We start from the raw sequence: 16,574 nt of genomic DNA on the forward strand, positions 1-16,574 counted from the left end.
ACTGAACACATGTGTCCTCTCTGGCCAATGGAAAATGGTCTTGTCTCTTTAGAGTGAAGAGAGTATTGAGATGTTTTTCATTCAACACAACAGTCTGAACACAATGACATCTCCAAAGATTGTATTCAGTCTCACGTATCTGCTCTTGGGTCTAATGGGTGAGTTTTTGTGCTTCATATTCACATGTTTTAGAGTTTATGGTAACTTCTCATGATATAGCTTAATATTTGTTCATTCTGATTACAATTTCCTTCTTTACTCCTTTACTGTGAAAATACTGTAATTTGATTTGTTTCATTTAACTACAGGACAGATGACTGAACCAAAATTGTCCTCGCCGTTACATCAAGAGAGAAGCTTAGTGTCAGCTAACGTCGGTGACAGGATAACTTTGCAGTGTTTTCATGAAGGTGACGCTGCAAGGCTTTACTGGTATAAACAGAGTCTGGGACAGAAACCAGTTCTCATCTCTACCTTCTACAGATTTGAAAGAAATGCTACCTTTTATAATGAATTCAAAAATAATCCCCGCTTCACACTGGACATCGAAAACAGCAAACACCACTTGAAGATATTAGATGTGCGTGTTTCAGACTCAGCTACCTATTACTGCGCAAGTAGCTACGTATTTATTTTGGAATTTGCTGAGGGCACTACTGTCAGTGTACAGGGTTCAGGTTTAAACGTTAAAGCTTCAGTTCATCAGTCTTCAACTGAGACCGTCCGGCCAGGAGGCTCTGTGACTCTGAACTGTACAGTACACATTGGGAACTGTGATGGAGAACACAGTGTTTATTGGTTCAAAGACTCTGAAGATTCTCATCCTGGGATCATTTACACCGGTGGAGGCAGGCATGATCAGTGTAAGAGGAATCCCGACAAACCAACACACACCTGTGTTTACAACCTACCAATGGAGAACATCAGTCTTTCTCAAAATGGGATCTACTACTGCGCTATTGCCTCATGTGGACACGTAGTGTTTGGAAATGGGACCAAGCTGGACTTTGAGGGTAAGTGTTTTAGTTTTGTATTTAATATGGAATGGTCTTATCTGATGAACTATGATTGCAGCTCGTATTAGATTAACCATCTCCATCTCTGGATTTGAAGTTGAGCAGGATCGTCCTATCTTGGTGTATATCTTGAGTGGAGCTTTGACATTCACCACCGTGTTCAGCGTCTTGTCAAGCTTCTTAATGTACAAGATGAACAAGAGAAACGGCTCTGCAGGTAGGTAGTGCTGTTTATGTCTTACATTTCCAATTTAGAATGCATTAAGAATGGATTTTAAATGAATAACGTCCCCATCTTTTCTCCCCAGAGCCTGAAGCGGGATATTCTGTAAATTCTGAGGTGAGTTTCAAATCATTCTGAAAGTCATGTGTGTAGGACAACAAATTTCTGCTGGTCCAGTATTTCAATTTATTTGGTAACCAGGACTGCCAAGAGAAGGACAACCTCCATTATGCTGCTTTAAGGGTAAACCAATCTAACAGATCAAGAAGACAGACGAGCAGCACTAGGAATGAATGTGTGTACTCCAGCGTAAAACAATAGAACTGGACTTCTCATTTGTATGTAAGTTTGATTAACATTAGTATCTGATTGATTTAGACTTAGATTTCAATTTATCTTCCTTTTGTTGCTTCTTTTATGTTAGAACTTGCATAAATGAAAAAAAATCGCTCTGTCTTTCTCTTGTAGATGGACCAGGCATTTGATTTGGTTCCTCCCAATTCTTCTTCTCCAAGGTTTCATTTAGTTCTTGGTTCGCCACAATCTCTGCAAGTTGATGAAAAGCACCTGACTTGTATTTTTCTGTGCTTCAGACTAGCTCAATAGTTATATGGATACATGGCTAATGTCTCTAAAGCGTGCTTTTTTGTGTTATGCCACCAATGCTTGCGTTACTTCTTTAGCAGTGAACATGTTGTTTTTGTGATCAAAGTATTATATGTAAAATGCCAAATTCAATGACTCTGCAGAGCAAGTGTAACAATGTAATATGCACTTAACCTGTCGCCATTATGTACATTTTCTGTCAATAATCATATTTGTGATTTAATGTCACCATTTGACTCCTTGACAAATTTCAGTTTTAAGCGATTGGATATGTTTTTTTGTCAAAAACTTTCTTCGTCTTGCTATTCTGTCACGTAAACAAGACATATGGGTAGTTGTCTGTCAGTCAGTTGTTGCAGGGAGCAACCGATAGCTGCCAGAAGGAGCTGCAACTCATTAGATGTTGTCGTTAGTCTCTTGACAGCGTCCTCTTTTCTCAACAATTTTGAAGGGGTGTCCAGTTTTTGAGCATGTCAGTGTCTTGCCATATGATTAGTTTAATTGTCCTATTGCCTTTGTGCCCCTGAAAAAGGGGAACTGAAATTCCATTCCATTTCATATGATATTTAATTCAATCTCACCATTAAAGCTGAAAGTGTGCGCCCTATATACCTTGTACAACTATAACATTAACATGATTTTGTAAACAGCTAAAAATAGTTGAACATGCTAACAAATAAGGGCTAAACGCTAAAGAGCTGAAAAGACAAACAAGACATCCTCCGAGTATTATCCATGAGCCAAAAACAGATAAAGTTCTGTAAGAAGTGATATTTTACAACACATCGTAGGGCATTTTGAATCACTTGTAATAGTTAAGCAAGGATATTTTTATTTTTATATATGGTCAGAATCTGTTCCTTACCCAAAGCACATAACGACATACAGTGGTTACTGTTAACTATTATCATTGTATGCTATTATTATTTAATACTAACTAGAAAAAAACACCTTAATATATACGTTAGACTAACCAAACCAAATTTACTCAAGAAATAAGAAATAAGTCTTGCTAGTTAGATCAGTATGTGCAAATGACCATGGTCATATATATTTGTTCATAAGTGAATAAACCTGATAAAAACTGAGAATCCATTCATTGCTTCATTACCTCTCACTACATAATTCTTCTCAGAAACTGAGCTTCACTCTTTCGGTGGAAATGAACACGTGATCAAGTTTTTAAACAGGAGACACTGTGTCACGCCTGGCTGGCCAACCAAACACAGGGCTGACGGTGAAAAGTGAACACACGATCGAGGTTCTCTTTATTCAGCACGGCACTTCAAACACGATGGCATCTGCAAAGGTTGTCCTCTACCTGACCTTGTTGTTCTTTGTGAAAATGGGTGAGTACATGAATGCTTTTTGTATCTTTTAGAGTGTATTACCACATTTTCAGATGTGATTAATGGGTGTTTGTCTCTCATTTCACTTCAGGTCTGTGCTCCACATCTGTTTGTCAAGAGAACAGATTTGAATTTGTTAAGATCGGGGGCAACTTGACTCTGCATTGTCAAGACCGTGCTGCTGCAAGGTTTCACTGGTATAAGCAAACTTTGGGGCAGAACCCAAGGCTCATCGCTACCTTCGACACAAATTACACAAATCCTCTGAAATACAATGAATTCAAAAATGATTCACGCTTTTTACTGGATACAAAAAATAGCACATATGGCTTGATAATCACAAATTTGACAATTTCAGACTCTGCTACTTACTACTGTGCAACTAGCGCAACCACAAACACATCAGTCCTGACTTTTGAAAATGGGACTATCGTCACTGTATGGCAGGAAGGTCTTAACTCTGACACTTCATCTGACACCACCCAACCCAAATGCTCTGTGACTCTGAACTGTACAGTACACACTGACTTCTGTGATGGAGAACACAGTGTTCACTGGTTCAAAGTCTCTGAAGGATATTATCCAAGAATCATTTACTCTCATACAGGCAGGACGGATAAGTGTGAGAGGAAAAACAACACACAAACACACACATGTGTCTACACTTTACCAATGAAGAGGCTCAATCTGACTCATAATGGGATCTACTACTGCGCTGTTGTTTCAAACGGATCCATGGTGATTGGAGACAGGATTGAGTTGGACTATAAGGGTAAGTAAGTGGAGGAGCTGTCTCATTTTTTAAGTATAATACTCTGTATTAGCGAGAAGCTCTGTAATGTCTCCCGGTGTCTGACTCTATGCAGAAGAGCTGGGCTTTCTTGTCTTGGTGTATTTCCTGAGTGGAGCCTTGGCATTCACCACCTTTCTGATTCTTTTATTGGCATTCTTAACGTGTCTGATCAACAAGAGACGCTGCTGCGTACGCACAGGTACTGCAACTGTTTTTGTTTTCTCTCTTTACTCTCTTAACAAAGAATTATAGCAAGAGCGCTTCCTTTCTTTCAGATTCGGATTCAAGAATTTCACCCCCTTCCACAACAAATGCAGAGGTATGTTTTGTTGCGTTGAAGTATTGCATTAGCATTCAATCATTTTTGTCGTGCAACATTTCCCATAGATTTTTTTCCCCCCTCAAGTTCATATTGTGATTCTCTATTTTCTGTTTTATCATCAGGGCGAAGAAGACATCCATTACGCAGCTTTGAGTTACCACAAAAGATCAAGAAGACAGGCAAAAAACGTAGAGACAGAATGCGTGTATTCAAGTGTAAGGCAATAGAACGGAGGTTCCTTTATGCTGCAGTGCAGGGCTGTCCAAACTTTTTTTCAGCGGGGCAGATATGGAAAAAAAAAATACAGAGGCGTAGGCCACTCAGGTGAGGTATATCTATAAATAAATGTAGGTAAATTATGCTTGATACATGGTAATGCTTTAAGAGAAAAAAAGCCTGCACGACAGCTTTCCATTAAAGGGTTGTCATTTATTTTGTTACAAAAAGAGCTGGCAGTAGCTTCAGATTGCTTCGTAGTCAGGGAGATGGGCGGAGTGTATATTTTAAGCTCGTTATGCTAATGAGTAAGTGGACTTACTGACACCTGAATACTGTGGAATATATTTTTAACTTTGTTACTGGTAACAGTGTTGTACTCAGTGGGAACAGTGATGCTGTGCTTTAGTGCATTTGTGTGTGTATATATATATGTCTATATAAACATATGACCACTATGTTCAGTTTTCTGTAAAAGACTTTTTGCAGTTAGCCAAAAATGCTTAATAGTTTTGCAGAATTTCTAACAGAATCTCATGTCAGTTATTGCTTTACTTTGCCTATGTGTTTGATAAAGGAATGTTTACAGTCTTAAATGTGTAGTTTCTGTCAACGCCTACAGCTATTAGGGGTCATTCTCTGATGACTGCAGACAAGCAGCAATTATGTTACCCGACAAACGTGTAATTACGTTACGTGACAAATCACCTGCCGGTGACAGCTTGAGCACTGATGGAATGACTAGGAGACATTTAACATCTATCTACTCATAAATTCACTATTATGTGTTTCTGTACATTCATTGATCTTCTGATGATATGGGCCACTTGTCCACCTTTTATCGGGCGTGGGCTATCTGGCGGGGTACACCCTGGACAGGTCGCCAGTCTATCGTAGGGATAACAGGAGCATGACTTTGCACGATGGCAGAGTACCTGGCCCAGACAGAACCCACGCAAACACAGGAAAACATACAACTCTGCACAGAAAGGCCCCAGTCAGCCCATGGATTCAAACCCGGAACCTTCTTGCTGTGAGGCATCAGTGCTAACCACCACTCCACTGTGCCACCCACTGTACATTCAAAGAAGTCAAATACTTCAATGCTACAGGATGCGGTTTACATGTGATCATGCTTTCTTAATAAGACATACCATGGCACGTCTTGTTAACCAATGAAACACAGTCTCCTCTGTGAAGAAAGGAGTGAAGAGAAGAGAGAATTTCTTTTCATTCACGTGATGGCGTCTGCACAGGTTTTCTTCTGTCTGGCATGTTTGTTCTTGGGGAAAATGGGTGAGTTTTGTTTGTGTGACTGTTTATTTCCAATCTTTAGAAGAAAAACTCAAGCTCATTTCTGTTTTCTAATTCTATGGATCAATTGTTTACAACCCCTACGGGCTTTTAGACAGTATAAATGAGTTCCATGTATTCCTTGATCTCTGTCCTGTCTTATCATACGGGAGAGACACTGAAAAAAGAGGCTAAAGTACACTATATTACCAAAAGTATTCGCTCACCCATTCAAATGATCAGAATCAGGTGTTCTAATCACTTGGCCTGGCCCCAGGTGTATAAATTCAAGCACTCAGGCATGCAGACTGTGAAACAAGACATTTGTGAAAGAATGGGCCGCTCTCAGGAGCTCAGTGAATTCCAGCGTGGAACTGTCATAGGATGCCACTTGTGCAACAAATCCAGTCGTGAAATTTCCTCGCTCCTAAATATTCCACAGTCAACTGTCAGCTCTATTATAACAAAATGGAAGCGTTTGGGAAAAACAGCAACTCAGCCACGAAGTGGTAGGCCACGTAAAGTGACGGAGAGGGGTCAGCGGATGCTGAAGCGCATAGTGCAAAGAGGTCGCCGACTTTCTGCACAGTCAATTGCTACAGAGCTACAAACTTCATGTGACCTTCAGATTAGCCCAAGTACAGTACGCAGAGAGCTTCATGGAATGGGTTTCCATGGCCGAGCAGCTGCAGCCAAGCCACACATCACCAAGTGCAATGCAAGGCGTCGGATGCAATGGTGTAAAGCACGCCGCCACTGGCCTCTAGAGCAGTGGAGACGCGTTCTCTGGAGTGATGAATCACGCTTTACCATCTGGCAATCTGATGGACGAGTCTGGGTTTGGAGGTTGCCAGGAGAACGGTACATTTCAGATTGCATTGTGCCAACTGTGAAATTTGGTGGAGGAGGAATTATGGTATGGGGTTGTTTTTCAGGAGCTGGGCTTGGCCCCTTAGTTCCAGTGAAAGGAACATTGAATGCTTCAGGATACCAAAACATTTTGGACAATTCCATGCTCCCAACCTTGTGGGAACAGTTTGGAGCGGGCCCCTTCCTCTTCCAACATGACTGTGCACCAGTGCACAAAGCAAGGTCCATAAAGACGTGGATGACAGAGTCTGGTGTGGATGAACTTGACTGGCCTGCACAGAGTCCTGACCTGAACCCGATAGAACACCTTTGGGATGAATTAGAGCGGAGACTGAGAGCCAGGCCTTCTCGACCAACATCAGTGTGTGACCTCACCAATGCGCTTTTGGAAGAATGGTCAAAAATTCCTATAAACACTCTCCTCAACCTTGTGGACAGTCTTCCCAGAAGAGTTGAAGCTGTAATAGCTGCAAAAGGTGGACCGACATCATATTGAATTCTATGAGTTAGGAATGGGATGGCACTTCAGTTCATAGAATGAGTAAAGGCAGGTGAGCGAATACTTTTGGTAATATAGTGTATGATATGCTTTAGTCATGGTTTTGGAGCTACGCCAGAAGCCAGAATCTGAATCTCATAGAGTCACACATTTGTGCCATCCACTACATGCTATTGTTCAGGTGCTGCAACAGGGTATTGACAACTTGACAACAGGGTATGTGTGTTATAAACATCACACAGGCCTGTTCCATGTCAAACATTGCAAAACTGAACCTTTTCCAAATTAGTGAAGAAACACGACCACTCTTCATTGGTGTGTTGTCGTTGTACTTAGCGGCTGCCATTATTCCAGCTTGGTGTAAATTGGCAAAACTGATGTCCTGATGACTCAAAGAAAAGTGACGACCCCACTTCAGAGAACTGGCGGCTGTCTGGGTGGCAGATGGAGAAAATGTTTTTATGATTTAGTCCTTGTGAAAGTAAATTTCAAATCAACTGTTATTCTCTTGGAGGGATTTTCTGTGCTTTAACAAAACCTAATATTGAGTATGATCTGTCAGTGACATCTGTAAAGAGTTATCACTCAGCAAGTCCTCCCCCTTGCCCAAATACCAAGCCTGACACTATAGCTGTGGACATGTTACCTTAATAGGACATACAGTTTCACTTCAGATTGGCCAATCAAACAAAGTCTTGTCTTTGAAGAGTCGTGACGCTCACGAGCGAGATTCTTTTCACTCAAGTCACCGATTTGAACACGATGACATCTCTAATGTTTGTTGTATACCTGACATGTTTGTTCTTGAGGGGAAAGGGTGAGTTGTGTTTTTGTGACTGCAGTTTATATCTTAGTGGCATTGTTTCTAATCATTTCTCATTTCTATACTATAATTTAATTTATAATGCATAAAATAAACTGCTTTCTCCCTCCAGTTGCTTCAGCTCAGAAGACACATCAGTCCTCATCTGTTCATCAAGAGAGTGGCTTCAAATCAGTAAATGTTGGTGAAAGTATAATTTTGCGATGTTTCTATGGAAATGATGTGACAGGATGCTTTTACTGGTATAAGCAAACTTTGGGACAGAAACCAAAGCTCATTTCTTCTTTCTACATCTATGATGACGATGGAATATTTTATGATGAATTTTTTAACAATTCACGCTTTACACTGCAAATTAAAAACGGCAAAAACCACTTGACTATTTCAGATTTGCGTATTTCAGACTCAGCTACTTATTACTGCGCAAGTGTCATTTCATCCATTGTTGAATTTGCAGAAGGCATTACAGTCAGTGTAAAAGGTTCAGGTTTAAACATCAACGCTTCAGTTCATCAGTCTTCATCTGAGACCATCCAGCCAGGAGGCTCTGTGACTCTGAACTGTACAGTACAAACTGGGAGCTGTAATGGAGAACACAGTGTTTACTGGTTCAAAGACTCTGAAGATTCTCATCCAGGACTCATTTACACTCATGGAGACAGGAATGATCAGTGCGAGAGGAAAAACAACATACAAACACACACCTGTGTCTACAACCTGCCAATGAAGAACCTGAATCTGTCTCATAATGGGATCTACTACTGTGCTGTTGCCTCATGTGGACACATACTGTTTGGAAATGGGACCAGGCTGGAGATTGTGGGTGAGTTACTTAATGTGAAAGGTTGTCTTATTTTTAGTAGTATTTACTCCAACTGTAACACAAGTGAAAACTCTGTAATGTCTCCTGCTTTCATAATTAGCAGAGAAACTGGACTTGGTGTCTGTGTTGGGTGTGGCCGTCACATTCACCACTATCTTAGCGGTTGTCTTAGCATGTGTGATCACCAACAGAAACAGCTGCTTCTGCACAGGTAATTGGTATCATAGTGTGTATATAGTGCAAAATGCATTGAATGTCATTTGTTAATAAAGTTTATTCCTGTTTTTCAGAGTCTCAAGAAAACTTTTCAGATCCATCCACAAAACTTGCAGAGGTAATTTATGCTTAAAAAAAAAAAAAAAATTGTTTTTTATTTCTGTTAAAAAGTTTATGGTTTACTGTTTCCATCACCAGGGTTGCCAAGATGAAGATAGCCTCTATTACAACGTGTCAAGGGAGAACAACAGATCAAGACTGGAGGACGACACCTGGAGTCAATGTGTGTACTTCATTGTAAAGCAGTAGAGCTGAACGTGTTTCTTCTTTGTCTCAGACCTAATAATTTCTCTTTTAACGTGATGTGTAAATTCTTGTCTCGTTGTCATTGTTTCAGCTAAGTGTGATGACTGTATAACCTTGATTTCCAATAAACTTGTTAAACACGCTTTTCAAATATATTAAAGAGCATTTCTACCCCTTGTGATCATGTGCTGATTGTTTGACAGGAAAGAAGCCTTTACGGCTCAAGAACAATTCACAATGAAAGACCTACAACCTACATGAGAACAAAATGTTCGTCACAGTCGCCACGCACAGCAACACACCCAGAGCTCTTTCCTTTTATCGTCTCCATGTGGTTGTAGTCAAAATGTGATAACCTGTGGCTGTGTGAGACTGGTACTCTGCATCATAATCTCTTTCTGCTAACTGTGTCTACAAGCATACAGGCAGAGAACATATTATTATTTTGCTAGTGTGGTGAAGATGGCCTTGTACAAATATCTTGGTTAAAAAACATGATTCTTAGAAACAGAGCACTTCCAGAACAATTTTCTGCCACAACTGTTGATTTTTAACACTTTTTTGACAAACTGAAGGATTACGTGTTCATTTAACAGTTGTTTAGAGAGAAGCACCATTGCATTGCTTTAACTGTATTGATCAGTTAATGCATGAAGTTAATGCTAGACACTTGAATTCTGCTGTAAAGTGCAGAGCATCATCTGGACTTGGATCAACCACAGAAGAGAAGACAGTATTTTCACTTCATCTGGTGCTGTTGTCAATATACTGCATGCTACCTACATTCAAACACTTTGTGAGGCAGATTTAAACGTTCAAGTCAAATTAGTGAATAATCTGGCCAAAGGGGAATCTATAAAACAATAATAATAACCAAGATTAAACGTGTAGTTTCTGTCAACGCCTACAGCTACTAGGGGTCATTCTCTGACGACTGCAGACAATCAGCAATTACATTACCCGACAAACGTGTAATTACGTTACGCAACAAATCACCGGTAGGTGACAGCTTGAGCACTGATGGAATGACTAGGAGACATTTAACATCTATCTACTCATAAATTCACAATTATGTGTTTCTGTACATTCATTGATCTTCTGATGATATGGGCCATTTGTCCGCCTTTTATCGGGGGGGGGCATTTGTCCGCCTTTGAGGGCTATCGGGCGGGGTACACCCTACACAGGTCGCCAGTCTATCGTAGGGATAACAGGAGCATGACTTTGCACGATGGGAGGAAGCCAGAGTACCTGGCCCAGACAGAACCCACGCAAACACATGGAGAACATGCAACTCTGTACAGAAAGGCCCCAGTCAGCCCATGGATTCAAACCCGGAACCTTCTTGCTGTGAGGCATCAGCGCTAACCACCACCCCACTGTGCCACCCACTGTACATTCAAAGAAGTCAAATACTTCAATGCTACAGGATGCGGTTTACATGTGATCATGCTTTCTTAATAAGACATACCATGGCACATCTTGTTAACCAATGAAACACAGTCTTCTCTGTGAATAAAGGAGTGAAGAGAAGAGCGAATTTCTTTTCATTCACCTCAACAACTTGAACGCGATGGCGTCTGCACAGGTTTTCTTCTGTCTGGCATGTTTGTTCTTGGGGAAAATGGGTGAGTTTTGTTCGTGTGACTGTTTATTTCCAATCTTTAGAAGAAAAACTCAAGCTCATTTCTGTTTTCTAATTCTATGGATCAATTGTTTACAACCCCTACGGGCTTTTAGACAGTATAAATGAGTTGCATGTCTTCCTTGATCTCTGTCCAGTCTTATCATACGGGAGAGACACTGGAAAAAGAGGCCAAAGTATGATATGCTTTAGTAGTGGTTTTGGAGCTACGCCAGAAGCGACTATCTGAATCTCATAGAGACACACATTTGTGCTATTCACTACATGCTATTGTTTGGGTGCTGCAACAGGGTATGTTTTATTTTAATAGACTTTTTATAAACGTCACACAGGCCTGTTCCATGTCAGAAAAATGCAAAACTGAACCTTTTTCCAAATCAGTGAAGAAACACGACCACCCTTCATTGGTGTGCTGTCATTGTATTCAGCCGTTGCCATTATTCCAGCTTGGTGTAAATTGGCAAAACTCATGTCCTGATGACTCAAAGAAAAGTGACTACCCCACTTCAGAGAACTAGTGGCTGTCTGGGTGGCAGATGGAGAAAATGTTTTTATGATTTAGTCCTTGTGAAAGTAAATTTCAAATCAACTGTTACTCTCCGTTATTACACTGTCCGTTATTTTACACATTGTAATTAATACAAACATCACCCCTTTTTGAACGTCTCGGTCCCGCCCCAATCCCGTTGAATATTTGCTCTATCTCGTCCCTATCACGTTACCAACAGTGAAAATGACTCCCGTACCGCAGGACACCCACAGGAATACCGTGACTCGCAGGCGTCCTAAAAAACTGTAACCCTCTAATTCGATCCGCGCCCTACGCCCCCCCCTGCAATGGCTCTGCGACCCCCCTAGGGGGCGTGCCCCCCACTTTGGGAACCACTGCCTTAATGGGACATACAGTTTCACTTCAGATTGGCCAATCAAACAAAGACTTGTCTTTGAAGAGTCGGTGAAGCTCACGAGCGAGATTCTTTTCACTCAAGTCACTGATTTGAACACAATGACATCTCTAATGTTTGTTATCTGCCTGACATATTTGTTTTTGAGGGGAAAGGGTGAGTTGTGTTTTTGTGACTGCAGTTTATATCTTGGTGGCATTGTTTCTAATTGTTCCTCATTTCTATACTATAATTAACCTTATAAAGTATAAAATCAATTGCTTTCTCTCTCCAGTTGCTTCAGCTGAGAAGACACATCAGTCCTCATCCATTCATCTTAATAGTGGCTTCAAATCAGTAAATGTTGGTGAAACTATAACTTTGCAATGTATGTATGGAAATGATGACTCAGCAAAGTTTTACTGGTATAAGCAACCCTTGGGACAGAAACCAAAGCTCATTTGTTCCTTCCACATCTCTGATAGCACTGGGACATTTTATGGTGAATTTGTGAACAATCCACGCTTCGCACTGAAAGTTATAAATGGTAAATACCACTTGACTATTTCAGATTGGTGTATTTCAGACTCAGCTACTTATTACTGCGCACGTACAATTTCAGAAAATTTAGAATTTGCAGACGGTGTTACAGTCAGTGTAAAGGGTTCAGGTTTAAATATTAAAGCTTTAGTTCATCAGTCTTCATCTGAGACTGTCCAGCCAGGAGGCTCTGTGACTCTGAACTGTACAGTACAAACTGGGAGCTGTGATGGAGAACACAGTGTTTACTGGTTCAAAGACTCTGAAGAATCTCATCCAGGACTCATTTACACCAATGGAGACAGGAATGATCAGTGCGAGAGGAAAGACAACACACAAACACACACCTGTGTCTACAACCTGCCGATGGAGAACCTGAATCTGTCTCATAATGGGATCTACTACTGTGCTGTTGCCTCATGTGGACACGTACTGTTTGGAGATGGAACCAAGCTGGAGATTGCGAGTGAGTTACTTAATGTGAAAAGTTGTGTCATTTTTAGAAGTATTTACTTCAGTAAATACTAAGTATTTACTGTATCCTGCTTTCAGAGTCCACAGAGGAACATGACTTGGCGTCTGTGTTCAGTGTGTCTGTCATATTCACCATTATCTTAAAGGCAGTCTCAGCGTTTGTGATCACCACTTTCTACAGCTGTATCTGTACAGGTAATTGGTGTCATAATATCTATATAAAGCATGTGCACTGCATGTTAATTGTTAAAAAGGTTTACTCCTGTTTTCCAGAGTCCCAAGAAAGATTTTCAGATCCATCAACAAGACATGCAGAGGTAATTTATGGCTCTGTATAATTTAAGTGCTCTCTCACTTATTTCTGTCAACAAGTTTATGGTTTACTATTTCCATCACCAGGGTTACCAAGATGAAGATAGCCTCTGTTACAACGTGTCAAGGGAGAACAGCAGATCAAGAAGACTGGAGGACGACACCTGGAGTGAATGTGTGTACTTCTTTGTAAAGCAGTAGAGTTGGACGCGTTTCTTCTTTGTCTCAGACTTAATAATTTCTCTTTTAATGTAGAATATGACGTGTAAATTCTTGTCTCGTCATTGTTTCGGCTAAGTGTGATGACTGTATGACCTTGATTTCATTTCCAATAAACATGTTAAATATGCTTTTCAAATATATAAAAGAGCTTTTCCAACCCTTGTGACCATGTGTTGATTGTTTGACAGGAAAGAAGCCTTTACGGCTCAAGAACAATTCACAATGATAGACCTTCAACCTACATTAGAACAAAAAGTCGCCACGCACAGCAACACACCCAGAGCTGTTTCCTTTTATCGTCTCCATGTGGTTGTAGTCAAAATGTGATAACCTGTGGTTGTGTGAGACTGGTACTCTGCATCATAATCTATATCTGCTAAGTGTGTCTACAAGCATACAGACAAAGAACATATTGTTATTTTGCTAGTGTGGTGAAAGTGGCCTTGTACGAATATTTTGGTTAAAAAACATGACTCTTGAAACTGAGCACTTCCAGAACAATTTTCTGCCACAACTGTTAATTTTAAACATTTTTTTGACAAACTGAAGAATTATGTGTTACTTTAAGGGATTGAGAGAATCCCCCTAATCTTTAAACTAAGTACACATTTTAATGACCGTCTTGCATTAACTAAAAAAAAGGCAATGTCAAAACAACAGGGCTTTTCTGAGTTCATGTAAAGTTGACTTTTTAGACATGGATGGTCTCACAGAAAAGCAATGCTACAAATGTTACATGATAATCGTACAAGATATGTTGCATGGCTGCAGATTAACCTACCCAACAACATAGAAAGTAGTTTACATTTCCCTTAGTAGTGGCATATTTTCATAGTATGATATTAGGACCTTTACTCAAGCAAAGGGTCTGCATACTTCTTCCACCACTGCTTGATTAGCTGTTTAGAGAGAAGCACCATTGCATTGCTTAAACTGTATTGATCAGTTAATGCATGAGGTTAATGCTAGATACATGGATTCTGCTGTAGAGTGCAGAGCATCATCTGGACTTGCATCAACCACAGAAGAGAAAATAGTATTTTCATTTCATCTGGTGCTGTTGTCAATATACTGCATGCTACCTACATTCAAACACTTTGTGAGGCAGATTTAAATGTTGGAAGCAAGTTAGAGAATAATCTGGCCAGCGGGGAATCCATAAAACAATCATAATAACTATATTTTTCTAGCAGTGCAGTGCAACCAGATATAACATACTCTCAATGTTGTGCTATGGCTACGATATAAAATCACTTTTGTTTCCAGTGTGATAAGTGATTCAGGGTTTTTTTCTACATGACCTCAGTAATCAAAAATGACTTGTAATTTAAATTTGTATTCATCATAAAGGTTTCCAGTATGCCCACTTTCAGCGGGATATAAGTTCATGTAGCCGTACACCGCCTTAAGTGACCATTCTTCTACAATAAAGTGAAGCTGCTGAGCTGAACATGAACACTTACAAGATATGAACCATCAAGTCACTGAGTCTTGATGGTCTCTTCTTAGCCAGGGGGACGAAGCTGTGTTTAAGTCTGTTTGTGCCGGCTCGCATGATTCTGAGCCCGCCAGAGTGAAGGCTGGTGAAGTGTCCTGGGTAGGCGGGGCGTCCCAGATCTTTGTGGCCAGACAGAGGAGGCGGCTCGAGTAGATCTCCTCTAGGTGTGGGAGTGGGGAGCCAATGATTCACTGAGCTGTTTTGATGACCCTGCTGAAGTTGTTTCTTCTGGGATGCAGTGCAGCTGGTATACCACACTGTATGTACATAGGCCAGAACACTCTCTATTATGCAGTGGTAAAAGTTTTTCAGCAGAGGTGGAGGGAGTTTGTTCCTCCTCAACGTTCTCAGGAAAAAGAGACGCTGCTGGGCCTTTTTAATAATGTGGGTGGTGTTCACAGTCCAGCAGAGGTCCTCTGAGATGTATAGTCTGAGAGACTTGAAATGTGTGGCCCGTTCCACTTCTTCCCCATTAATGCTCAGGCCATGAGCGTGTTGGAGCCATGGGTGGCAACGCAGTCATGGGTGTACAGTGTGGGCAAGGTCATCCTGGATCTTTGTGGCCCATTGGAGGAGACTGGACAGCAGTGTCTCTCAATGACAGCAGTGTCCATACACCAACAGTTGTCAAAAGAGACACACATGCCCCCTCCTCTACTCGAGTCCGATGTGCGGTCTGCCCGGAAAGTTGTACGGCCTTCTAGCTCCACAGCTAGGTCCAGGATGTTCTCATGCAGCCAGGTCTCCGTCATCACCATGATGCTGTTTGTCTGGTTTACAACCCCTACAGGCTTTAAACAGTAAAAATGAGTTGCATGTCCTCCTTGATCTCTGTCCTGTCTCATCATACGGGGGAGACACTGGAAAAAGAGGCTAAAGTGTGATATGCTTTAGTCATGGTTTTGGAGCTACGTCAGGAGCGACTATCTGAATCTCATAGAGACACACATTTGTGCCAATCACTACATGCTGTTGTTCAGGTGCTGCAACAGTGTTGTTGTGCTGCTATGTCTTATTTTAACAGACTTTAGATTTCACACGGCACACAGGCCTGTTCCATGTTAGATATTGCAAAACTGAACCTTTTTCAAATCAGTGAAGAAACACAACCCCCCTTCTTTGGTGTGTTGTCACTGTATTTAGTGGCTGCTGGTATTCCAGCTTGGTGTAAATTGGCGAAACTGATGTCCTAATGACTCAAAGAAAAGAGACTACCCCACTTCAGATCACTGGCGGCTGTCTGGGACATAGATGGAGAAAAAGCATTTAGATTTAGTCCTTGTGAAAGTAAATTTCAAAGTCAACTGTTATTTTCTTGGAGGGATTTTCTGTGATTTAACAAAACCGAATATAGAGTATGATCTGTCAGTGACATCTGTAAAGAGTTACATGGGTAAGAATTCGTAGTAATTTATATTTTGGTGATTTAAAATCTAAGGGTGATTTAAAGAGCCATTATGTTCTTTAAATAGCTCTCAACAGGTCTTAGGTCCTGCCCCTTGCCCAAATACCAAGCCTGACACTGTAGCTGTGAACATGTTTCCTTAATAGGACGTACAGTTTCACTTCAGACTGGCCAATCAAACAAAGTCTTGTCTTTGAAGAGTCGGTGAAGCTCAACAGCGAGATTCTTTTCACTCAAGT

At 40.8% G+C, this 16,574-nt stretch overlaps 1 protein-coding gene across 1 annotated transcript; it reads left to right on the forward strand.

Annotated features, from left to right (window-relative positions):
- Positions 1 to 913: 913 nt before the first annotated feature.
- On the forward strand, positions 914 to 13,658 carry LOC311491639 (uncharacterized protein; the record flags this gene model as incomplete). Its single annotated transcript, XM_084549614.1, has 6 exons — positions 914 to 1,013; positions 1,114 to 1,233; positions 8,240 to 8,482; positions 12,537 to 12,890; positions 12,977 to 13,093; positions 13,621 to 13,658. The coding sequence occupies 6 exons, from the start codon at positions 914 to 916 to the stop codon at positions 13,656 to 13,658; spliced, it is 972 nt and encodes a 323-aa protein (XP_084405740.1).
- Positions 13,659 to 16,574: the final 2,916 nt, after the last annotated feature.

This window comes from Chelon labrosus (genome assembly GCF_963514085.1).
Source record: "Chelon labrosus genome assembly, chromosome: 1".
NCBI classification, from domain to species: domain Eukaryota; kingdom Metazoa; phylum Chordata; class Actinopteri; order Mugiliformes; family Mugilidae; genus Chelon; species Chelon labrosus.